General features: G+C 38.7%; 2 protein-coding genes and 2 long non-coding RNA genes across 5 annotated transcripts in view; 2 read left to right on the top strand and 2 right to left on the bottom strand.

Annotated features, from left to right (window-relative positions):
- Nucleotides 1-26119, bottom strand: part of samd4a (sterile alpha motif domain containing 4A) — a 60213-nt gene that overhangs the window by 6887 nt on the left and 27207 nt on the right. Inside the window, exons 3-12 of the mRNA XM_008405999.3 lie at nucleotides 23633-24241; nucleotides 12230-12517; nucleotides 11024-11133; nucleotides 10079-10165; nucleotides 8199-8445; nucleotides 7880-7965; nucleotides 7367-7485; nucleotides 7043-7244; nucleotides 3780-3906; nucleotides 1076-1159 (exon numbers count right to left, since the gene is read on the bottom strand). Coding sequence (XP_008404221.2) covers nucleotides 1076-1159; nucleotides 3780-3906; nucleotides 7043-7244; nucleotides 7367-7485; nucleotides 7880-7965; nucleotides 8199-8445; nucleotides 10079-10165; nucleotides 11024-11133; nucleotides 12230-12517; nucleotides 23633-24241 — 1959 coding nt within the window. The remainder of the gene's footprint in view (nucleotides 1-1075; nucleotides 1160-3779; nucleotides 3907-7042; nucleotides 7245-7366; nucleotides 7486-7879; nucleotides 7966-8198; nucleotides 8446-10078; nucleotides 10166-11023; nucleotides 11134-12229; nucleotides 12518-23632; nucleotides 24242-26119) is intronic.
- Nucleotides 6130-7139, top strand: LOC108166199 (uncharacterized). 2 transcript variants are annotated; one of them, XR_014087021.1, is made up of 4 exons: nucleotides 6130-6376; nucleotides 6484-6693; nucleotides 6766-6871; nucleotides 7028-7139. It is a non-coding gene; the product is annotated as an uncharacterized LOC108166199 (long non-coding RNA). The 2 variants fall into 2 exon arrangements; XR_001776483.2 differs by having other exon boundaries at nucleotides 6484-6871.
- Nucleotides 14406-16471, top strand: LOC103462929 (tripartite motif-containing protein 16-like). The gene has a single exon (XM_008405997.3). It carries the CDS (start codon nucleotides 14434-14436, stop codon nucleotides 16096-16098), a length of 1665 nt encoding a protein of 554 aa, XP_008404219.2. The 5' UTR covers nucleotides 14406-14433; the 3' UTR covers nucleotides 16099-16471.
- Nucleotides 20922-23209, bottom strand: LOC103462930 (uncharacterized). Its single transcript, XR_533419.2, has 2 exons — nucleotides 22650-23209; nucleotides 20922-21231 (listed from the first exon to the last, which is right to left on the bottom strand). It is a non-coding gene; the product is annotated as an uncharacterized LOC103462930 (long non-coding RNA).

Below are 26119 nucleotides of genomic sequence, written 5' to 3'. Positions count from 1 at the left end.
ATGTAATACGTCTGATTTTGTGTCAGTTATTTGACCTGAAGCTTCTTTTCTTATTGAGATATAATTTTACACTAACAACAGTTTGAACCAGGCCATCATAAGCTTCAGAAAAACAAAAAGTTTCATTTTTTGCCCAGTTCCCACCAAACGCTTCGCCGCGTTAAAGTCTGAAGACCGAAGCAGCGAAGAGACAAACAGCCCTGCTGAGGAAACGACACATCTGTGAAAACAGACGGACAGCTGCTGCCTCCGAGAGGAAAACTCATCAGGCTGCACTGGAAAAACTAAATACTGCATAGCATTTGGTCTAGTTTAGCGCAAATATGAAATGAGGTAAAACAAACTTACAAGTAATTTATCAGAAGCATATAGGAGATTGATTTACGTCAATATTTCCCCAATATTCAAGAAAAAGTTCCAGCTTCACTGGCAGATTATTTCACTGAAAACATTTTTCCATTTTATACGTGAAACAATCAGCCAGTGGAACTGGGACGGTTTTTGGTAAGATTTTGTGTTTTTGCAGTGCAGTACACATAAAATGTAAATATTAATAATGTAAAAAATAAAGAAATGTTTTCACTAACTTCTCCCGTATTTAGCAAACAAAAATAATTTTGATAAATCTGACTGACCTAAAACTGATTCAAATTCAGATAAATAACGTTTAATTACCCTTAAAAACATCATTTAAAATGTTTTAGTCTAATTTATTTGGAAACATTTTAATCGGCACCAAAAATCATTTCTGCTGTTATTTGAACTGTTTCAATATTTTAAATTATAACATGAAAAAAGTCATGCTATTAATAAAATAATCTGCCAATGTTTAAAATTGATATTACGGAAATATTTACTTAAAACTCCTATAGCTCGCTGGAAAGTTACTTGTTAGTTTTTTATACTTAAATTTTTTCACTAGAAACCAGACAAAAATACTCAGCATGACTTTGTGTTTTTGCAGTGCATCCCATTAAAATAACTAAGTAAAACCAGGCGTGTTGGTTTTTGAGTGCGCTCGGTGTTTGTTTGTTTTTGTTTGTAATTGTTGCAGTGAAAATAAAAGCAGCCGAACCTCCCAAAGCGTGTTCTGTCATGCTCAAACACAACGACTCGAGGCGATTGTTGATGTCCGGCTCCGTCACTGGAAACTGATGATCTGCGGAAAAACAAAACATTTTCACCAAATAAAAACAACATGAAGGAATAAATAATGGAGAATTTGGTCCAATCTCATGATTGTTCCTGATTTCTTCAAGTAAAACTGAGAATTATTTTGATACAAAAAACCAGAAAAGCTCGTAATGTTTTCAAGTTAATCAGATGCCATGAAAAAAAAAGAAGCTGCATTTACATTTTATAATTAGTTTTATATCATTTATTACTTTAGTTATCCATCGCCCATCATCAGCATTATTATGTTCATAATTGTTACAATATTAATTGTAATATCAGCAGCATAAGTCAATAATTCATGAATATTGATGAAAATGTTTTAGTTCAAATAATTAGTAAATTTTTAAAATCAATATTAAGAAATTATTGACTTAAATAAACCAATACGTTTCCTTGTAAGTTAGCTTTGTCTTATTTTAACTGCATTAAGACGTCTAGACTGGAACGAGACGAAAATGCTTGGTAAATGTGTGTTTTTGCAGAGTCACAGTCAAATCAACGGCTCTGCTTCATATTTTTTATTTCCTGATCATAGATGTTCTGAATCCAGCGGACAGATCAGAGACATAAACAGAGGATGTGTCGCGCTCACATCAGCTCTGGCTCCGACCCAGCTGCAGCCAGACTGTTATGTGTGCATGACTCTGCAGAGTCGTCAAAGGAGGAGAGGAGGGATGGGAGGAACGGGAGAAAAGAGAGAGAGTCGGGAAGGGAAGCCAGGGAGCCCCGTCCTCGCTGCACAAAGGCCCTCATTGTGAATCTGACCTCTCTTTCCTCCCCTCTCTTCCTCTCTCCCTCCCTCCGCCGCCTTGCTTCCTTGCTCTCTGCTGGCTTTTCTTTTTTTAAATCCGTTTTGTCCTCCTCGTTCTAAAAGGAGGGAGGCTGAGTGGCTGCTATAACCGTCCTCTGTTCCTATGGGACGAAGGTTACTGCAGGTCACTCCGTCTGGCACAGCCAGCCGCTGCGACGCGCCGAAAACACACTGTACACTGCAAAAACACAACCTGAAAAGCTACAACTCTGCTGGATGTCTGGTGCAGGGCAGATAAACACACTAAACGTGTTTAATTTCCTGTAACCAAACGGGAAACTTTGCATTTTGGATGGACTCACATGTGGTTTTTCCATGAAGAAACAGAAAATCTTACCAAGTATTTTTGGTCATTTTTTTAGTGCCAAATATCTTAGTTCACTTAAAATATGAGAAAATTAACTTTCCAATAACTTTTTAGCAACATATACGAGTTTGGTTTAAGTCAATAATTCCTTAAAATTGATTTTTTTTTTAAAAAGCACTTATTCACTGGTTGTTAAATTAACTTGTAATTTAGAAAAATGTTAAGAAAAAAAACAACAAACTGTTTTTTCATCATTATTAAGAAATTATTAATTCAAATCAGTTACTTGAAAGTTAATTTTGACTTGTTTCAAGTGTAATAAGATATTTGCACTAGGAACTAGACAAAATTAGCTCAGACAAATAAAAAAATTAAATAAGACGTGAATTTGAGTGACTATTCTTGTTTTTATGTCATAAACTGCAAAAACAAAATCTTATCAATTATTTCTGGTCTAGTTTTAAGTGTAAATGTCTTAATACACAAAACTAACTTAAAAATAACTTCCCATAACATATAGAAGCTTGTTTAAAGTAAATAATTCCTTTATATTGATACAAAAAATATACTAATACACTTATAAAAATATATATTCCCACAGTAAAAGTAAAATAATCTGCCAGTGGAATTAGCACTTTTTGAAAATCAATATTAAGAAACTATTTATTTAAAATAACTTCACCCATCTTGCTTAAAACTTACTTATAAGTTAACTTAGTCTGTTTTTCAAGTGCGCTAAAGTATTTGCATTAAAAACTAGACCAAAAATACTTGGTAAGATTTAGTTTTTTTGCAGGGTAACAACACATAATCCTTTATTTGTTATATTTCCCATTCTGTTTATGAATAAGTGTATCAAAATAGTCAAAAATTTGAAATTAATGAGAATATCCAGTCGGCCGAAATGGAAAAAGCTAATTTTATGCATAATCTAAGCTGGTTTTAATATTATTTGATTACAGTAAATACTACAGTGGCGCAGTTGGTAGAGCTGTTGCCTTGCAGCAAGAAGGTTCTGGGTTCGATTCCCGGCCCCGGTCTTTCTGCATGGAGTTTGCATGTTCTCCCTGTGCATGGTGGGTTTTCTCCAGGTACTCCGGTTTCCTCCCACAGTCCAAAAGCATGATTGTCAGGTTAATTGGCCTCTCCAAACTGCCCCTAGGTGTGAGTGTGTGTGTGCATGGTTGTTTGTCTCTGTGTTGCCCTGCGACAGACTGGCGACCTGTCCAGGTGACCCCGCCTCTCGCCCGAAACATTAGCTGGAGAGGCACCAGCAACCCTCCCGACCCCACTGAGGGACAAGGGTGCAAGTGGATGGATGGATGTTTATCTTTTATCTATTGTTTTTATGTTTGTAGTGAATCCCTGATGTTATGGACCAAGTTATTTCCTCTGACTCGATTAATCCCCGAGTCGGCCATTTTGGCTGACTGACTGGCTGCTAAATAAATCATAAATGAAATCGACAGAGCGGTAGCTCCTCACCGGCCTGCTGGAACGGAACCATGGTTTGCGGCGTGGTGTGGACCGGCAGCGACCGCGTCCTCTGCACGGAGCTGTGGGTCCGACTCGGCATGCTGTTACTTCCTCCAGGGTTGGCAAACCAGGGGCCCTGAGGAGAAATATTTAACATATTACCGAGTCGATTTAAAACTAGAGCTGGCCAATAAATCAATAATACATATCGTGATAAATCCATACATCAGAGTGGCAGCTCCTCACACAGTACCTATCAACAGGTAATATGTCTGACAGAATATTTTATAAATCTCTCACTAGGTTGGTGGAATAAACCAACTGTCTCACTCTGTGGTTACCTAGCAACAGCCTGCTGAGCAAGAAGCAGTTTCAAGTCCCCCCCAACATTGGTTGCCTGGCAACGACCTGCTGAGTAGGTCACTCAGCAGCAACCTGCCTCAAAACTGCTTAAAAATAAGAAAGTCATATTAAAAACACATCAATGGGTTTCGTTCAGACCAACACCAGAATAAACCAGAGAGTCGTTTCCCCCTAAGACCGGTTAAATAAAACTTAGCAAAACTATAGAATCAACAGAAATAGAAATATTAAACATAATTTCAAAAAGTTAGACCAGATATTTCTGAGCCAAAGCAAATTGTTCATAATTTCTGGTTCCAAATACGTTGATTTGTGTTTTTCCAAGTATTTTTGGTCTAGTTTTTCGTACAAATGTCTTAGTACACATGAAATAAAACAAAACTAACCTACAAGAAACGCTTTAACAAGATGTAGGAGCTTGTTTTAAGTCGATAATTCCTTAAAATTGAAGAAAAAAAATTCTACTTCTAAGTGAATTAATCTGCCAGGAGAAGATATTCTTCCAATATTAGGGCTGTTGTAAACGATTATTTTAGTAATCGAGTAATCTATAGATTTTTCTTACGATTAATCGAGTAATCGGATAAAACCAATTATGAAATAAAATATTGGTAAATCTTCCATAACACCAGTGTTACTATCGGATATCAACATCAGTCTATTTTTTCCACCTTTGTGCTTCCCTACCAGTTACTTTTTTGTAGACCGGGGAGCAACACGGGATATTTACGGCTCCTCCGTTCAGAAACTCATCTACCAGCCATGTTCCGCCTCCCGTTTGTTCAGACCGGGATGATATAAGTTTATTGTGCGGTTCGTCCGTAAAGCTGCTCTTACCCTGTAAGCATCAACCCTCAGCCGCCCGCCATGTTCAGTCTCTCCGCTCACCTGTAGAAATCCTCCTCAGCTTCTTCCCGCCGTTCAACCAGCAGCTCCGGAGCAGAAAGGCTGCCGAACTCCCGGCATCGCGCCGGTCATTTTAAGGATGTTTATTGGTCCCACAAAAACGATGAAAACCCGGAATTATCACCAATCAGTAAAATCCCCGCGGGCCGAACTTGAAGATTGGACGTTATGCCGCTAACACGTAGCTTCCGTCAACAACTCAGAGGCGGAAGTCAGAGCTCCGCGCAACGCAAATAATGTTCCGGCTGAAACACGGTGCGCTAAACGATAAAACATAAATTAACGAAGCTTCGAGGCAGGTCAATTTTCCTCGAGGAATTTTAATAATCGAGGTACTCGAATCACTCGAGGAATCGTTTCAGCCCTATCCAATATTATAAGTTAAATTGTCTTGTTCCAGAGGCAGATTATTTCACTTAAATATCCAATAGTTTTTAATTAATAATAAGGAATTATTTTTCCTATTTCTTGCTGAAAAGTTACTTGTAAGTTAATACACTAGAAATAAAGCAGAACTAAGATATCTGCACTAGAAAGACCAGATTATTATTAACATGAGAAAAAATTTCCTCCAATAAGTGAAATAATCAGTCAGTGGAACGTGTATTTTTAACCAACATTAAGGGATTATTTACTTAAAACAAGCTCCTATATCTGCTGAAAAGTGATTTGTAAGTTAGTTTGGTTTTAATTCAAGTGTACTAAGATATTTGCACTAAGTTAGACCAAAAATACCTGGTAAGATGTTGTGTTTTTGCAGTGTACAGGGAAAATCCTGCTTCCTTCATTTGTTTTACTACTTATTCAGCAAATTGCTGCTTTGCTGCAACATCTGCAGATGAAAAACTTTACTGGTGGAAGCAGGAAACCTTGTTTTCTCTCAATTCTCCTCCCTATGTCAGGTAGACCTAATTACGGGTCTGAGAGTAACCTGCATATTATCCAATCCCTCACCGCCCTGCAGCGCCGACGGCCAGCGAAAAACAGGAAATGCCTGCGAACTGTTCTCACTGTATCTGAGCCGCGCGCGCTCTCTCTCCCCTATATATATGCTGTACCTCGGTCGCCCCTCCTCCTCCTCACAGCTACAGTGACTCACAGCTTTCCCTGCCAGCCGACTTTTCTCCCTTTTTTTCTCCTGGCACTTCCACTCCAAAGACAAGAAGGAGGAACTGAGGTATTTCCTGTCATTGTGAGGGATGATGAGTAGAAGGAGGGAGGGGAAGAGGAAAAGAAAACCGCTCTGAAATGGGTCGGATCAGACCAAACTGAGGCAGAATGGGCCTGAAACCTCCTGCACGGCTCCGCCCGTTTCCAGTGTTGACGCAGAGTCTCTGGTATGTGGAGCGACCTGCCTACGAGCTCCATTCACACTCACACACACACACATACTACTCATCCTGCTTTTCCTCATCATGGAATAATGACAGAAAAACTATTTCAGGGAGAAGACGTGCTGAGCCCCGGCGGCTGTAACCATCCTGGAATGTCTCGCTGCTCAGTTCGGGAATGTTCCACTTTAACGTCAAAGATACGACTTCAGAACGAAGCAGTTTAACTCTGAAGCTTCTGAAAGTGTCTTTCCCTTATCACATATACAGAGTTCCCATAAGTCTGAAGTGGAACTGATCCGAGCCGCTCAACCGCCATCTTGGTAGGCAAACGCAGCACAAAACCTAGATGAACCATCCAGACCAACTAAAAGCAAATATGGATTCTGTTGCAGTATGACGTCACGCCCCCGTCTCCCTGCTGGAGGGCAAAAAGATGCAGGCTAACGAAGACGACCACTTCCTGACCCCCATCTGACATCAGAGTCACATGACTGCTTGGTAAGATTTTGTGTTTATGCAGTGTGACTAATAACCTGCAGTGTGGAAGTTGAAACTGGTTCAAAAATAGAGCCAGCATTAGTCACCGCTATCACTAAAGCTAAGCTAACATGAACGCAGCCAAAAACAGCTGAATGACTCCTCCATCCTCCACAGTCCAGTTTGACTTACATGCCTGCCCTGTTTGGGCCCGGTCGGGGTGCTGCTGGAGCTGCGGGGTGTGGGTCCCAGCAGCCCCCCGCTGCCCAGTAAACCCAGTCTGGCTCCCGGTAAGCTCCTGGAAGGCATGTGGAACTGGTGGAGGCTGCGCCTGGCGGACACGCTGCTCCCGACGCAGCTGCTGGTGGGGAGAGAGTTCGACTGACCGAAACGGCTGCAGGACGCAAGAAACGAGAAAGTCAGAGTGAAATCAGAAAAGTTAATAAAGCTACTTAAAAGCAAAACACATTTGTCATCACAAATGGTGGAAAAAATGGCCGGTTTGTGAAAACGTACCTCCTCTGAGGCCGGTAGCCCGCAATGTCAAGGAGGGTTTTCCTCGGGATCGACCGGAAAAGCCTCTGGACCTGCTGTTTCCATGACAACAGCCTCTTCTTCTGCGTCTCTGTGAAGGACTGAAAGACACAAACAGAGACAACAGCAGCTAAAAATCAGGAAGTAAACTAATTCTCCACCAAGTATTTTTGGCTACTTTTTAAATACATTTGCAAACTTGAAATCAGACGAAACTTTTCAGACAGAAGTTGGAGCTTCTGGCTGAAAAACTCAAATTAAATCAGTGATTCCTAAGTTTTGATGAAAAAGCTGCAGTACTTACTGTCAGACAATTTCACTTATAATGTGGGAAAAATGTGCTATGAGTTAAATAATCTGTAAGAAAGTATTTTGTCTGATTGCAATAAAAAGTAGATGGAAAAGAATAAATCGTGCAAATGGAAATTATTGATTTATGGTGCGATTAATCGGTTTATTGTGACAGGCCTGTATTTAAAAATCGGAGGGAAATACCTCGTGGATGAGACATTTATCGATGAGCTGCAGGTAGGAGCTGATGTTGTCCTCATCCGACCGCGACACGAGGAGCTGGGTGCAAACTGAGGGCAGCGTGAAAACAAAACATGAGACAGGGGAGTCCACAGTGCATTATACATTGGGATATTTTATTTGCTTTATTTTAGCAAATAAAATATCCTGAGGTTGGTTTCTTTGGCTTCCTGCGGCTACTTTGGGTTTACAATTTTAGCCCAGGTGTCTAAACGTTTGGACACCCCTGACACAACTCTTCCATCTCCATGTGAAACCACCTGAGCAGGTGAATGACGCTCACCTTTCCCCATGACCCGGGTGAACTGGCCCGGCAGATCCCCCTCTGCGATGACGCTGCCGCCGGACTCGGCCTCTCCTCCGCCGCCTCCAGGCAGGCCGGAGTCGGAGGCGGAGCTCTTGCTCTGCGGACTCAGCAGGGGGCGCTGCAGAGACGACTCGTCCCCTCCGCTAAAGGCCTTGATGGGAGTCGTGATCATCAGGTGGAGCTCCTGCAGCGGCGTGCGAAGATTCCCGCCCTCCAAGACGTCCTGGAAACGGGAAGGGAACATTCACCAACCAAACTGGGAGACATCAGCGTTAAAATAAATAATAACCAGAGGTGAGCAGAGCAGCCAAAAAGTGAGAGTAGCACTACTTCAATACATTTTTACTAAAAGTAAAAGTAAAGAGCATCTGTCCAACAAATTACTCAAGTAAGAGAAAAAAGGTATTAGGTAAAAAATTTACTCAAGTACTGAAGAACTGATCAAATTATCAATCATTTGATATTTAAAAATTACATCATCCTAAATAATTCATATAAGTTACAAAAAAATAAAGAATTTTTTTTCCAAATTAGTTTCTTTCAATAAAAAAATATGAAACTAATAAAACCTGCAGGTGAGTGTTTGTGTCTGGTGAATGTTTAGTTAAAACATATTTGTTTTCCATTCAGTGGGTAGAAAATCCAGAAGTTTTACTAAATAAGAGTATAAATACTTTATAAATAAAAGTACTCAAGTTAAAGTACAAAGTACAGCGTAGTAAAAATACTCCTAAAAGTAATTTCTTTCATAAAAGTTACTCAAGTAAATGTAATTGAGTAAATGTAACTAGTTACTGGTTGAATAATTGCACATCTGTTTGCAGCTATTTTCACGGATGAACATAAACGTTGAGTTGGGGGCGTGGCCAGCAGCAGCTCATTTAAATTTAAAGTGACAGGAGGCTATAAAACAGCTAAAATCTCATTATGCAATAATGAATTTGTGCTAAAAATACAGTAAACATGTTTTATATCTCCCTAACTTGTTGAAGTAAGCACAGTGGGTCACCTTTAACTTGTTAAATGAAGTAAAAACATTTGCCTCGACATTAAGTCATGTCGCAACAGTGCTGCTGTGAAAGGTTACGCCTGAAATTAGCTTCGTCAACTCAGTCCCTCCTTCTGCCTGACCTTTAATGTTGTTGTTCTGCTTTGAAGGATTATGAGTAAAGAGGGAAAAATGAGTTTCAAATCTGAGCCAAAACCTTCCCTTCAATGCAAAAACAAAATCTTACCAAGTATTTACTGTCTAGTTTCTAATGAGAAATGATCAGTTCACTTGAAATAAGACAAAACTAACTTACAAGTAAATTTCAGGAAGATAAAGGAGTTTGTTTTTAACTCTGTAATTCCTGAATATTGATGAAAAAGTTTGAGTTCCACTGCCAGATTATTTCACTTGTAACAAACTCCTTTCTTACTAAAAAGTCGCTAATAAGTTAGTTTTGTGTAACTTACTAGTGAAATCTTGCTACAAGTAACTTTTTATCAGGATGCAGGAGTTTAAGTAAATAAATCTTGAATGTCGATTTTAAAAAAGTACTAAATCCATGGTCAGACTATATAATTTATAACAACACATTGTTCCTATATTATGAATTAAACTAGTACTTTTCCCCTCAATTTTAATGAATTATTGACTTAAAACGAGTTCCTATAGCTTGATGAAAGGTTACTTGTAAGTTAGTTTTGCACTAGACACTAGGCCAAAAATCCAGTTTTCTGGATCAGTTCTTCTGTTGTTTTGTCCATTTACAGGCTTGTCGACTTAAACAAAAAGGTCCTAATTACCAAAATAAAAGTCAAAGCTAGATGACTTTTCATTTCTTGCATGAAACAAACCAACAGTTTCCGACCTTTTCCAGGCTGCGCAGAAGGTTCTGCCTTTCTTTGAGTTTCTGAATGCTGATTACAATCTTGTGTCGAGCTCCTTTAGTGACTTTCTGCAGAAAAAAAACAGATTAAGATTATAAAACATCAAGAAAAAATAACATTTTAATTGGTAGCTATGCTTCCTTTATGCTAACCACAGCAGCAGGATGATGAGGCAGACATTTAGAGACGTCTCGGTGTGGATGTTCATCACATTAGAGTTGGGCAGAAAGAACTGGCAGCACCTGGAGGAAGCGCACTGCTTCCTGGACAGCTGCAGCTGAATTAAATTTAGCTGCATCCCGCTTTTAATAATAGATTCCTCAATGCCTTCATCCACAAGGAAAGCAGCTGCTATATTTGTTCAGTGACAGAAGCAACTTTTCAAGTCAGTAGCCAGACGGCATTAACGCTCGGAAGATATTTTTATTGTAGCGAGAGAACAGTAAGGACAATTTGGATGCAACGGGATCTAAATGAGCGATTCCCAAATGGATAACTACCTTTTATCACTGTAAAAACACAAAATCTTACCAAGTATTTTTGTCTAGTTTCCGGTGCAAATATCTTACTAAACTTTAAATAAGACAAAACTGACTTACAAGTAACTTTTCAGCAAGATATTAAGTAATTCATTCCTAAATATTCATAAAAAATACCAGTTCCACTTGCAGATTTTTTTACATTTGTAACATAGAAAAATTATCTTGTCATAAGTGAAATAAACTGCCAGTGAAACTAGTACTTAAGGAATTATTGACTTAAAACAAGCTTCTACATCTTCCTGAAAAGTTACTTGTAAGTCAATTTTGTCTTATTTCAAGTGAACTAAGTTATTTGCACTAGAAATTCGACAACTATACTTGGTACGATTTTGTGTTTTTGCAGTGTAAATGTTAAAATCTCTTGTTTTTCGTGCGTTTACGAACCTGTGCTTCTAGTTGTTCTTCCGTCAGTGACATCATCTCATCGTAGGTCATTGTGGAGAAGAGCACGGCGTACTTATGGAGACGAAGACTCTTCAGCCATCCAGGAACATCTGTGGAGAAACTAAGTCTGTCAAATCTTTTTCATAGATCTGGAGACATTTCCGAGAACAGATGTCATCGTCAAAGCAGATTCAAGAAACAGCACAAGTTTGCCAAGTCAGAAGGTTAAACAAACTTCAATCAAAAGTATCTTATACATAAAAGAAGCCCCATGTAAGGCTTTAGCAACCGCTCAGCATATTACAAGTGAGGAAACAAACATACATGTTTTTCACATTTCCCATCAACCACCTGAATTTCAGGATGACTTCTATTTTTCAAGATGGCCGCCATTTTTGAGCCTTTTAAACCAATTACAGCTAAAAAAGGTCCCCAACTTTCATGACTTAAATAAACTTTGTCATATCAACTATGATCATCCTATTAATACAAAATTAAAGTAATGATATGTAGCAAAGTCTCACAGGAAGGAGATGAAGATGCAACACAGACTGAGAAACTTGTCTTAATGATTAGTGCTAGCTTCTGCTAATTTTTAATGTGTTTAGTTGTTTAAAGTTAGCTAATGCTAATTTATTTGTTTAGTGATCTAATACTAGCTTGTGCTAATTTTGTTATATGTGTGTAGCAGTTTAGCATTATCAGTTACATTTTTAAACCGTATTTAGCAGTTTAGTATTAGCTTCTGTTGTTTGTAAATGCTTAGCAGTTTAGCATTAGGTTCCACAATTTCCACAATCCCAAGTAGGTTAGCGTTAGCTTGCGCTAGGTTTTTTTAAAAATGTGTTTAGCAATTTAGTGTCAAGGTAGGTAAGATTCTACTTTAGCAAATTAGTGCTAAAGTGAACTTAACTTTTTGTTTAGCTGTGCTGATTTTAGCACAAACATAGCCATTAAAACAATGGCAGCCATTTTGAAAATGTTTGCAACAGATCAAGAAAAAATATGTAATTTCTATGGTTAAAAAATACGAAGGCAATGATTTGACCCCAAATACATGCACCTAAATGGTGATGTTAGTCCAAAAATGGGTGCCATCTTACATTTTTCAATGGATAACTTTTTTCCCCAAAAAGCTCGCCCCTAGAAACATCTGAGCCAAATTAGGTTCTTGTATCCTCATGTAAAATATTCTGCTTTACTCACCCCTCATCCCACTGCCGTCCTCATGGAAGGAATTGCGATGCAGACTTGAACTGCCTCCTAAGCCGCCATCATCCAGGTGTTCGCTGCCCCCACTGCCTGAAGAGGCGATGCTGCTCTGGGGGGAGAGAGGCGCATGGTCTGGGGCGGGGCCTCTGGACGTCCGAAGGTCCTCTTGGGACAGCCAGACGTGGCCCAGAGGTTGGTTGTTGGGGCCGCTGATGGGGGGCGTAAGGGACACGGAGCGCTTCAGGGGACTGTGCTGCTGACTTCCACTGCCGCTTGAAAGAACTGCAGAAGAAAAATATACTCTACGTTTACACTCACGCGTAAAAATGGCTGCAAACCAATGTACAATTAAATGCAACCGTACATCTTTGAAAAGCAGTAGTGGAGCCTCCTGCACAACCAACAAGAAGGCACCAAGTGGTTTCTGAATGGAAGCCAACAACATTCAACAACCATTGTACAGTAAAACCAGCTGACCAAACATGCTGCAGGTCCACTTTGGTTGCTAGTTAATGGCCGTGGCTAAGCTGGGGTTGCTAGGTAACTGCTCAGTGCCAAAATTGGGAGGTTTTTGAAAAAACTTGTTTTCCAGATACAAAAAAACATTGAGTTGTTGCCAAATAATGGCTGCATGTTAAACGCTTGGGCTGCTTTTGAAAGCAGTTGAGATCCAAATGAAAGTATAAAACTGTGCAAAAAGTGAATTTTGCATAATAGGTCCCCTTAAAAATACATTCAACATGGAGGTTTCAGATTGACAACTTTTAATCTCTATAGATCCTCCAGATTCAAGGATGCCCTCTAGTTGACAAATAGTCAAGATGGAGTTGGTTTCTAGTCAACAATTATTGTGTTGACTTAGTTTTGGATCATAATCCTAGTGAAAGACCAAATGATGGCCCATTTTTTTAGTTTTCTGGCAGATTTTTATTCATTATGTTCTGATTATCTTCAGATTCCATGACACTCAATCAAATACCCCACCTCACTGTGCTGCATTTCAATGATCCAATCTTACAGTAAATAATGTAGACTTTGTACGAATCATGTAGTTCAAGATGCGGTGAACTGAAAATTAAGCTTATGGCATCACTCACTGTACAATTATGTCAGCTAATAATCATCTGAGCACCAAAATTAAATTCTGAATCACCAGTTGGTCCGATAATAATTAAAAATAAAAACAAGACAATGATCTATTATGTCATGATGCAGCAGAACACTGAATTCCTCAGTTTTGGCCAATAGTCAGAATGGGAGGACATTAAAAATCTTAAGACCTTAACATTCAGAGTCACATAAAGACATTACAAAATCAGCCTTCTATCACTTGAATAACATTTCCAGGCTTAAAGGAGAAATATCCTATGCATTTATCATTAGAAGCTGATCCAGAAAGCTGCTGCTAAAACCAGGAAGACAAAGCACAAGACCTAGTTCTATAGTCCTTCCACTGACTGGAGCTCAGAGATACTGCTGTTTGTTTATAAATCACTGAAGAATGTAGCACCACAATACATTAAAGATATGCTGTTGTATCAACCTGTCAGCTCTCTCAGGCCTTTCAGACCTTCTGGTTCTGATTCTAGTCTGCACCCTTGAACCAAAAATGGAGAAAGAATTCAGCTTCTATGCACCACAAATCTGGAACAAACTTCCAGAAAACTGCTAAAGAAATGAAACACTGAATGCCTTTAAATCTAGACTAAAAACCCACCAGTTTAGAGTTGCTCTCAACCAGTAATATCTGGAACATTGATCAACATGCCTGATATGTGGTATATGGTAATATATGATGGTACTGGACAAAATGTAGTGTTGCTGGTTTCTTTATGATGTTTTACAACCATTTATATTTTTATAATGTAAATCACTTAGAATTGCCATGTTTCAGCAATATGTCATATAAATAAACTTGATCCATTGATTGTTGTTGTTACATCTCTAAAACAGGATAACCAAACTCCCTCCTTATATTATCCATTTGGTTTATCATCTTCCAGACTTTCCCTAAGGCTTATTTTCCTGTTCTTCCCGCTCTTGAACACGCCTTGAAGCTGCGTTGATCCAGCGTCTGCTGAAGCTGAAAGCTGATTGGCTGCAGCCTCTCTGCACTGACAACGTGACTTACAGATAAGAGCTCAAACCTGTTTGTTTTCAGGAAGTGAAACTAACAGTCACTGTGACTGAGAGCAGAAATGGAACAGAATCAGCTGGACCGAGAAACTTTCTCCTGTTTAATCTGTCTGGATCTACTGAAGGATCCGGTGACGACTTCCTGTGGACACAGCTACTGCATGAACTGTATTGAAACCCACTGGGATGAAGAGGATCAGAAGAGGATCCACAGCTGCCCTCAGTGCAGGGAGACATTCACACCGAGGCCTGTGCTAAAGAAGAACACCATGCTAGCAGCTTTAGTGGAGCAGCTGAAGAAGGCTGACCTCCAAGCTGCTCCTGCTGACCACTGCTATGCTGGACATGAAGATGTGGCCTGTGATTTCTGCACTGGAAGAAAACTGAAAGCCATCAAGTCCTGTTTAGTCTGTCTGGCCTCTTACTGTGAGAAACACCTTCAGCCTCATTATGATTCAGCTGCTTTTAAGAAACACAAGCTGGTGGAGCCGTCCAAGAACCTCCAGGACAACATCTGCTCTAAGCATGATAAATTGTTGGAGATCTTCTGCCGCACTGATCAGAAGTGTGTCTGTCTCATCTGTTTAATTGAGGAACATAAAGGCCATGACACAGTGTCAGTGGCAACAGAAAGGACTGAGAGGCAGAGAGAGCTGGAGGAGAGACGAGGAAACATCCAGCAGCGAATCAAGGACAGAGAGGAAGATGTGAAGCTGCTTCAACAGGAAGTGGAGGCCATCAATCACTCTGCTGATAAAGCAGTGGATGACAGTGAGAAGATCTTCACCCAGCTGATCCGTCTCCTCCAGAAAAGAAGCTCTGAGGTGAAGCAGCAGATCAGATCTCAGCAGAAAACTGAAGTGAGTCGAGTCAAAGATGTTCAGGAGAAGCTGGAGCAGGAGATCAGTGAGCTGAAGAGGAAAGACGCTGAGCTGGAGCAGCTCTCACACACAGAGGATCACAACCAGTTTCTCCTCAACTACCTCTCACTGCCAGCACTCAGTGGGTCGACACACTCATCCAGCATCATTGGCCGTCCTCTGGGATACTTTGAGGATGTGACAGCAGCTGTGTCAGAGCTCAGAGATAAACTACAGGACGTCCTGAGAGACTCATGGACAAACATCTCACTGAGGGTGACTGAGGTGAATGTTCTACAGTCAGAATCACAACCAAAGACCAGAGCTGGATTCTTAAAGTGTTCATGTGAAATCACTCTGGATCCAAACACAGCACACACAAAGCTGGCACTATCAGAGGGGAACAGGAAAGTGACAAGGATGAATCAGCGTCAGTCTTATTCTAATCATCCAGACAGATTCACTGGTTGGGGTCAGGTTCTGAGTAGAGAGAGTCTGACTAGACGATGTTACTGGGAGGTGGAGTGGAGCGGGACACGGGTTTTTATATCAGTTGCATACAAGACTATCTGCAGAGCAGGAAGTGGGAATGAATGTGGATTAGGATATAATGACAAATCTTGGGCTTTAGTGTGTCAACAAAACAGTTTTGGATTTGGTCGCAACAACATCTGGACCCCCATCTCAGGTCCAGTTTCCTCCAGAGTCGGAGTGTACCTGGACCACAGAGCAGGTATTCTGTCCTTCTACAGCGTCTCTGAAACCATGACTCTCCTCCACAGAGTCCAGACCAGATTCACTGAATCGCTACTGGCTGGAGTTTGGGTTGGTACTGGAGACTCTGTGGAGTTCTGTAAACTAAAATAGATGTCCTCTCTTCTCTCTTATTGTTGATCAGGTTAATGGTTCTGATGTCTCTGCTCTGCTGTTCTGTTGTTCTTTATTTTTCTTCTTTAAATGTAGTTCTCTGTGTTCCAGGATCCATGAAGGAAATCACTACTGATGTTTTTATTTTTATATGACAGAAAGATATACCTCCACATGAAAATGTAAACATTCCTGAATGCTTATAGTTTAACTTTAATATTTTGTATTAATGTATTTTGATGTTCTGGTTTCTCAGAACATCTTGTTTAAATCTGTTAATGTTGAAGTGAACTGAAGTTGCTTTTTTTTCTTTATTTTGATCCAAATAAGAAACAGTTTTCTACTCAATCCTTTAGGAGTTGAATACTTTTGCACAAATCCTTTTAAAAAATTTATTTGTAAATTTTTTTTTTGAATTATGTATAATTTTCTATAAACTTCACACTGTGTTGGTCTTTCACATTAAATTCCAATCAAATATATTTATGTTTGTGGTTGTAATGTGACAATCCAGAACGCTGCTGCTGGAGTTCTGACTAAAACCAGGAAGACGGAGAACATGACCCCACTGGCCCCACTAAAATGATGAATATTGAGGGTCTTGTAAATTTATAGTTAGTATGGGTTTTACACATAAGAAAATACTAATAAATTAACATATCAGAATCAAATAATCAGCTGCATGACTTTGAAATGATTGAAAAGATGCGACACTTTGATAGTCACATCACTATCAAAGCCTTTTTTCTTATTAAAAATACTTTTTACTCATAATTTAACAACTTTCTTCAATCAATAGTATAACTATTCTGCTAATATGACTTTGTTCTTGTAATATTATGACTATGCTTGTATTTGAAAAAAACAATCTCTTAGCCTGGCCATAAAACTCTGCCATACTTGTTTTACTGAGCTCTGCTGCGGTTTTTCTTTTCACGGTCAAATTTCTCCAGGATACAAGATCTGCGCTTGTATCCTCACCCTGTTTACAACTAGGGCTGTAGCGATACACTAATATCATGATACAGTATAATATGTGATGTTCTGCTCATGATATGATATATATCACGATATTCAGCAAATTATATGATTCGATACATTTTTCTTTACTTTATATAAGATTTTAGAGGGAAAGAGTGATTTGGTGACATTTTGTGACTGTTCCGTGGACTTGGATTGAATTAATTGAACTGATGGTGTAATACTGGTGTAATAAATGTTTTTGTTACACATTTGCTTTGTTTAAATGTTAATTGTGTGGCTTTGTGCATTTGGTTATGCAGAAAAGGAGTCTTTTTTTGCCTTATTCACTTATATTAGATCATGTAATTTATCTATTTAATTATTTATTTAACTGTAACAGGTTGTTTCATTACATGTCATTTTTAATGTACCAGTGCAACTGGGTAAAAAATGCATGTGTGATAGCTGTCATTTAAATCGTGTGGATTTGACATAAAACTCAAAGTAGGATTTAATGTTTCCATACTCACGGACGAAAAATTTGCACTTTCTGAGGAACAAAATATCGATAAATATCATAGCATCAGTAAAATTACACAGCCCTATTTACAACAGTGCTGTGTCGGTTAGCTCTACTCTCTTGAACAGGCAGCCTATTGACTAAAAAGATGTGCTGCTGTTGTATCAACCTTCAAGACCTCTCAGGTTTTCTGGTTCTGCTCTGCATCAGAACCAGAACCAAACACGGAGAAGCAGCATTCAACTTCTATGCACCACAAATCTGGAATAAACTTCCAGAAAACTGCAGAACAGCCGAAACACAGGGTTCCTTTAAATCTAGACTAAAAACCCACCTGGTTAGAGTTGCTATTGATACATAATCAATTAAACAATCAACATTCTGATGTGTATTTATGATTTTGATTATGGTAAATGACAAAATGTATCTCTGGTTTCACAACTGGTGACAGTATGACGACTTTGAGTTTTCTTTATGTTTTATGATATGCAGTAATTTAAAATGCTTTTGAATTTAAATAAACTTATCAATCACTGCTGTGTTAGATTAGCTAATAGCAGCAGCAGCTAATATACCACAGTGATCACTTATTAAAAATGGCAAAATAAACATAAAACCTGAAAACATAAAACTGAATGTTCTGATCTTTGTGTGGAAAATGGTTGCGTGTTTTTTTGGGGCGTTTAATCCTGATACATTAGTGGAGCTGTGGAGCTTGCTAAGGCAACAAATCTGTGTAGCAGAGCTGACACAGAGAGTGAGGGAAAAAATAAGAATATTTGAGTTTTTCAATAGTTTTCTGCTTCATTTTTTTCATTGCTGTGGTGCACTGCACTAAATTAATACCTACATCTCCAGGTTTCATTTTCTTAATGGGATTGTTCTACCGCTGCAGCGCAGCTATGGATAGCATGTAAAAGAATCGGATGTAAACAATAACATGTAGAGGTGTGCCAATCGATAGGCCACCGATCATAATCGGCCGATTTCCGTGAAAAAGTGTATGATTGGTGATCGCCGATCACGGTCTCTTGTTGCCGATCACATAAACCGATCACCTGTTTCTCATTTCGCAGCTGAGCCTCTGATAAAAGCTGCAGCATCTAACCTAAAAAAAAATACATTTTACATACATATTAAAACTTTCATTATCCTAACATGAGACAGATAATCTCTAAAAAATAATCGATCTCCTCCCTGCTCTGCATAATTACTCCGCTCAGTCAGAAACAGCCACTCAGAACTAGCAGCTAGCCGCCATGCTATCAGGAAGTTTTCATTCAGTAACTCTGGATTGTTTATTGTAATGGATTCTGTATTTGCCTTTGAATGTTAAGTTTTATACTTGAATTTTTTGGCAATGTTGAGAAGTTTTATTTTGGCTCTTTGCATTATTTAGCCTCTTCAGAGCCTTCATATGTTTTCAGTCTGTTAAAGATAGTATTACCGATAGCAGTCCAATTTGCAGAATGCCTGTTTTGTTTTTTTCTTGGAAAAAGCTATTAAAAAGCTTTTGTCTAAATTAAGGTGTCGGAATTGACACCTTAAATTATACAAATTATTTCCTTAATCGGAATCGGCAGGAAAAAACCTGATCGGCACATCTCTAATAACATCCAATGATTCTATACAAATAAACTTGACTTTACTGAAGGTAAAGTCATGGTTTGATCTGCCAGATAATAGGAAGATGAAAATATATATCTTTTCTACAAGTATCCATACCTACAGACAGACAATCATGCACAGTGACAGATTTACAGTCTTTCCTGTAAAACCAAAATGAAAAAACAATAAAAGACACCCCTAGCATCCTGGAGACAACTCAAGGGGGTAAACAGGATAAAAACGGAGCCAAAGAGCTTTTTGTGTCGCCTCTCTGACTGGGTCGGCTGCCACCAACACTCCAGTCTCTCCTCCTGAGTCCTATATGTGGTCCTCTTACTGTTGGCGCTATGTATAGGGCTTCATGAAGACTGTCTAAAATAGATGCCCAGCTAACATTTCAAGTTCCAGTCCCTAAATATTAGCTATTTTCTCTAAATACAGTCCGCCACAAAGGATGCCTTACAAGGGAACGGACGGTTGGTATGCGCTGCTGTGGCTCGGACTAAAGCTGGTCGGTTAGATCTGAGTTTCTCAAACTTTTTCAGGTTGAGGATCACTTAGCTTGAAATTGCCCTGCAATAACACAACATCTTAGCAACATATTTTAACTTGTTTATTATTGTTTTCTTTGTTCATGCATGCTGTTGTAAATGTGACTGGCCACAACAAAACCTTGACCAAGTCTGCTTGGGGCAATTTGAGTTATTTAAAGATTTTGAAAGTGTGAAGTTTTAACTTTCCAATGATGTCAAACACATAATTTAAAAAGAAGTTGGGTTGTGTGAATTAATATAATTTTAAGGCTACTTGTAATAGAGATGTACAATATACCAGCACCAACATCAGTGTTGGCCGATAGTCTTTTTTTTTTAACATATTGGTATCGACCCAATAAATAAAAGTGGGTCAATATGAAGAATCAATATTTATTTTTTCTGGTGGAGTTTTTTCCCCCTAATGGTGTCAAAACGGTATGAGATATACCGTTTTGACACCAAAACCAAGACTCGCCCGAGTGAGTCGGGTTTTAAATGTGCAGTAGGTATCAGTTATCAACCGTAACAGTAATATTAAAATCAGTGCATTCCTAATTTGTGATTCAGAAGCATAATAAAATTAAAAAAAAACATAGTCTTGAGTTGATTTACCATTATAGACACGTAAAGTTGTAAAAACAAAGAACTGAGGCTCGTTAATGACATAAAGTCAATCAAAAGAATCGAATCGCTCATGAACGTCACATCAGAAATGACTTAACTTCCTCCGACATGTAAGTGTTACATGTAAGTAATTCTGGCATTATTTTCTTTCCACTGAAATTTTCAGTTTTTCTTTTGAGTGACCTGGTTTTAAGCCACTTATCCATTATTATTTTTAATCACAATTATGTGGTAAACTAAATGTTCATGTCGCACTTTGAGCTCATGTCACAGCAAATAAACAGTTGTTTACGTGCAGTACCTTGTGAACCTCTAGGGGGCACCACAGTTTGAAAAAGACTGGTCTAGATAACTGATGGGACAATTATAATTCGACACGATGCTGATAGATCAATCAGATGCTGGGTATTTTCCAATAATAGTTGGTAAAAGTATCTAAAAAATACTTTATCCTAGTTGTTTTCTGCTCGCCATCCAAACCAAGTGGGCGAACTCCAGTTTATCAGTTGTGAAATCCTGAGGTTTTCGTCTGGGTTCGAGGCGGCAAGAAGCCCAGAATACAAGAGTGAGTTGGGTTTTAAATGTGCATTTATTTATAAACCCCCTCAGCTGTTTCTTTCATCTTCCAGAAAAAGAAAGGGAAAAAAATCCACAGAGCCCTTGCATTCATGTCTGGAAATATCCTGCGCTGACCATAGTTATGCTGAATTTCAACAGCCCTTCCCTGCCGGTGCGTCGTCTTCATGTGGACGCCATGTAGCTGCCGTGTGGGTTTGTTGAGGGAGCCGCTGGTCCGAACTGTCCAGAGTGTGTTTACAGTGCCGACTATTTCAGTTTGGTGTTTTGATTAAACTCCAGGAAGTTTCAAACCTCTGGAAGTGACTAAAAATAAGCAGAGTTGGGTAGTAACTAGTTACATTTAGACAATTACATTTACCCGAGTACGTTTTTTTAATTTTACTTGAATAATTTTATTATGAGGTATCACTACTCTTACTTGAGCAAAATTTCTGGATTCTCAAAAACAAACGTTTTAACCAAAAATTCACAGACACAGACCTGCAGTTTTTGTTCGTTTCATAAGTTTTATATTTAAAGAAATTGATATGAATAAACAATTATTTTTGCTTTATTTTTAATTTTTTTATTATAAATTATAGTCATTTTGGTCCTTAAAATATCAACATTTCCACTTAGTTTTATATTTTTACTTGAGAAAAAATATGTTGAAGTAATTTATGACTACGGAGTATTAATCAAGAAGCAAATTCAATAAACTATACTTTACCTGTCACAATGTGAGCACTAAAATATACAGTTATGAAAAAATTTGAGAAATTATACCCACAATCAGGTTGTATTTTGTCAAAATTATTGAAACACATTCTGTTGTAATTAATTCCATGTAAAACGAGTGCTATTCTGTCTAGCAGAAAAATCACAAATATCTGACATGTAGGAATTAATAAACCATTTGCAGTTTGGCTAAATTTCCTTCTAAGAAGAAAATTTTGTTTGTCAAAAAAGGAGGCAGTTTTAGATAAAGCAGTGAAATATACAGCATATTATCTGCTGTCAAAGGATGAAAAGTTATGAATTTAGGTTCTCTCATTATTATTACAAGACTTTACACACACCATTTTGAAAATGGGTTCATTATGTTATAATAACTCAATAAACAGACCAGTGAGATGTTGTCCGTATTTTCAGTCAACAATCAGCTTTAAAACTCTTGGTAATCAAAGGCAGCGACTAAAATTAGCAGAAAAATTGCAAATTCATCAGCATTATGTAAAATATTTTGAAGAAATGCAGCTTAGGAAATCCTAGAGCTACCGGCTGCCATTTTGAAAACATTATTTTTCCCTAATGCTGATTGGCTGAATCTCCAAAAGCAGAAATAAGGGCGTTAGCTTCTGCAGCAGGAATGCTTATCAATCGACTAACGTTTAATTGATGAGCAGCCATTTCTCTTAAAAACCTGAGTTTTCTCTTGTATCATGCGGTACAACCATTTTTACATAACACAAAAAGCTACTCTTTTACATAATATGCTACATTTAAGAAAAAAATCATTACATTTTAACATTATTTTGTGTCAGTTGTATAAAACGCGGAGTGAATAAACTGAAAATTGTGGTTTCCGCACATCATAAAATATAACAGAACAGGAATCTCTTAGGTTGTGAATAGAAAAAAAATAAAATATGAAAGGAATAAAACGTTTATTCGCACGTAGAAATGTTAAAACTGGATTAACTCACAACAGCTCACGAAATCAACCGTTATTATCGCCTTACCTTTTTTCTGCGTTGTCCGCTCCGCTTTCCTGCCATCACATTATTCACCTTCGTCGCACCTTAGTAGATTTTGGTTGAGAAGTTGAAGCTTTTCCGACACTTCGAGTTTGTTGAGTGTTTATATTTCAAAACAGAACCAATGAAAGTGCATCGGACTCTATTCGAACCGTTTCTCTGTCTTGTCCGGTGATAGCGCCGCCATCTTTGTTTCTAGAAAGATGTGGCTCGGATTACGAATGACTAGCCGCGCCCTCTGTTGGACGGCAATGAAACTACAACGCTACAAGAAGATCTAAGCGGACGTCAGTTAAATCAACCATTAATCAATAATTAACCACAAGTCCACTCATCGTTTGCATCCTTACACTACAAAAATACAAAATTTTACCTGGTATTTTGGTCTAATTTCTAGTGCAAATGTCTTACACTTCAATTGAAACAAAAACTAACTTGCAAGTAACTTTTCAGCAAAATATAGGAGCTTGTTTTAAGTCAGTGAATCCTTAATATTGATAAAAACGTTCTAGTTTTATTAGCAGATTATTTCACTTATGACAAGACATTTTACCATATTAAAATAATTAAAAAAAAACTTACAGTAAAACTAATACTTTTTAATCAATATTGATTGACTTAAAACAAGGGTGTTCACAGTGCGGCCTGGGGGCCATCTGTGACCCTTGGACAGATATTTTGCAGCCCCAAACTGCCAGTAGAACTCATACTTTTTCATTAATATCAAGGAATTACTTAAATCAAGCCCTATCTTCTGCTGGAAAGTTACTTGTAAGTTACTTTTGTCTCATTTCAAGCATCCTGATGGATTTGCACTAGAAATAAGACGAAAATACTTGGTATAAAGTTCTGTTGTTGCAGTGTATTAATGTACATATATTTGGTGTTTGGACTATTAAAACGGGCAGTTATAGCGTGATTTCAGCTACTAGCAGGCGGTTCTGCTGAAAGTACATATGACTACTTACTGGTGTTGCTTCCTCCACCAGTTCCAACAGTGTTGATGGTTGCCGGCACCGAGGATGATGGGTAAAGTAGGAGATGTCCGTTCTCACAGCCCTGCTGCTGGTGCCAGCCTCCGCCGATCCCCGAGTCCCGGGAGTTCTGCCAGCCGTTGAGGCGGTCGTCGGAGCCGTAGCGCTGGTGGTGGTGATGGTGGTGGTGCAGGTTGTACAGGTTCCCCGACGACGAAGAGTTCGTGGAAGACGAGGATCCCGACGAGGCCAGGGTGGACGGAGGCGTGGACTGGTGGTGGTGATGGTGGGGGCCGGCGGCGGGCGGCGGCCTCTCCAGGGAGTCGCCCCGTGCGGCGGCCCTCTCCTCCAGGTGGTTCAGCCAGAGCGCCAGGGCGGAGCGGTCCTCCAGGGAGGTGGCCGGGTGGATGAGGGCGTAGGACAGCAGCTGGCGGGACTCCTCCAGGTGGTGGCCGTGCTCGATGGTGTGCGCCAGGATGCGCGGCAGCAGGCGCATGTACTCGCTCTTTGCCTCAGTGTTGCCCGGTTTGAGCAGAGGGAGGTGGGTGAGGACCAGAGAGATGATCCGCTCCTTAGGCTCACCTTGCCACTGACTGATCAGACCTGTGACAAACAAAGAAACAAAACATAAGCTTCATGAAGCAATGCTAGAAATACACAAAAAAGTTAGGTTTCAAGAAGGATTCAGGTGCGTTGGTCATATCTGTATTGGGTCAAAAATTAACAGCAATTATTTGGGTTGTTTAGCCTGAAATACAAGAAATACAAATTAAAAGTTTTTACCACATTATTCATTAATTTGTAAATGCCACAGTTTCAAATTAAATCTTTAGCTAGATTTAAAATAGAAGACCCGATGATGTCAAAGGTATTCAGATTGCAGCAACATATTTTGATTAGAGCTAAATATTTAGCTAACTATCTAACTATTTAGCTTATAAACTGAAACTAGCCTGCTAACTAAATATTTGGCTTCCAGAGGCTTAATAGTTAGCACTAAACTAAATATTTAGTTTACAAACTGAATATTTAGCTTGGCAACTAAGTATTTTTGGAGCTAAATATTTAACTTGCCAACTAAATATTTTGCTTACAAACTAAATATTTGTAAGTGAAACATGGAAACAAGTTTCAAATTAATAGTTATAATTTGGGTTATTTAGCCTGCGTACTTAGCTAATATGTGATAAAGTGATGTTGAAGAATATTTTTAAGTTGAAGACTCCAGACACTCTTGAAATGCTGATCGCCAGACTCGGTGCCTTCATCAGGATGGCGACCCATTGGTGCTTCAATATGTTTAGATGGAAAAAAAGCTCCACCTTTGGAGATGTGATTCATCGATGTAATTAGTAAACACCTGCACAGCTTTAAAATAGAAGAGCTCACTATGATGTCAGGCCTACAGTCACCGATCCATTTAGATGTTTCGGTAAACACCGAGGTCCTGAAGGCTGGGCTGAACATAACCTGGAGGTCATGGAGCTCTATTGTTGTCTGTGAGCCGCTAGGATCCATTCCTGCCGCCTTGGGCCACAGCTATAGTTACCATCAGGTCAGGTCGGCAGCTTCAGTCAGCCGAACAAATAAAGACGGGACATAAGAGGAAGCAGGAACACTTTGCATCCTGTGGAAAGACACCAGCTGTAAGCTGGACCTCATGGCTCTGGCCTTCATACCCAGCAGTCAGAGGGGGCAGACTACCCAGACATTGTCCTCAGGTACAAGTAGTGATACTTAAACATATTTTTATTCAAGTAAAAAGCAGCCAAGAAATTACTCAAGTAAGAGTAAAATATGTATTTGGTAAAAGATCTACTCAAGTACTGAGTAACGGATCAAATGATCAATCAATTAATATTTTAAAATGACATCATCAGATGAACCAAAAATATAAAGTTCAGTGGAAATTTTGATATTTCAAGGTCCAAAACGACAATAATTCATATAGGTAACAAAAATAACAAAACCAGGCAAAATACATTTTTCCAAATCAGTTTCTTACAATGATTTTTTTTTTATTTTTTAACTTAATCAAAAACAGCAGGTGTGTGTCTGTGTCTGGTGAGTTTTGGTTAAAATGTGTTTGTTTTTCATTCAGTGGGTAGAGAATCCAGATATTTCACTCAAGTAAGAGTAGAAATACTTCATAATAAAATTACTTAAGTAAAAAGTACCAGTTCCACTTGCAGATAAATTCATTTATAAAAAGACATTTTCCCATGTTCAAATTTATTAAAACATTGTAATAATTGTCAGCTAATTTAGCAAACAATTAATCGTTAACAGGAGCAGACGGGCTCCTGGCCATTTGCTGTAAAAAAAAAAATCATATTCAGAGCAGTAATTAAGCCAAAACTGTACAAAATATTTATACATTTTGCATTTAAGATAAAAAACAAACCTTTGTCTGTGAATAAGTTTTATCAAAAACTCCTCAGTGGCAGTTTTAGCTTCACTGTTTCAAATTCACTAAAGGAA

This window comes from Poecilia reticulata, chromosome 3 (assembly GCF_904066995.2).
Source record: "Poecilia reticulata chromosome 3, P_reticulata-male-v2, whole genome shotgun sequence".
Taxonomy (NCBI): domain Eukaryota; kingdom Metazoa; phylum Chordata; class Actinopteri; order Cyprinodontiformes; family Poeciliidae; genus Poecilia; species Poecilia reticulata.
The sequence above is the reverse complement of the archived record's forward strand: the minus strand, read 5'-3'. Positions and strand labels throughout refer to the sequence as shown.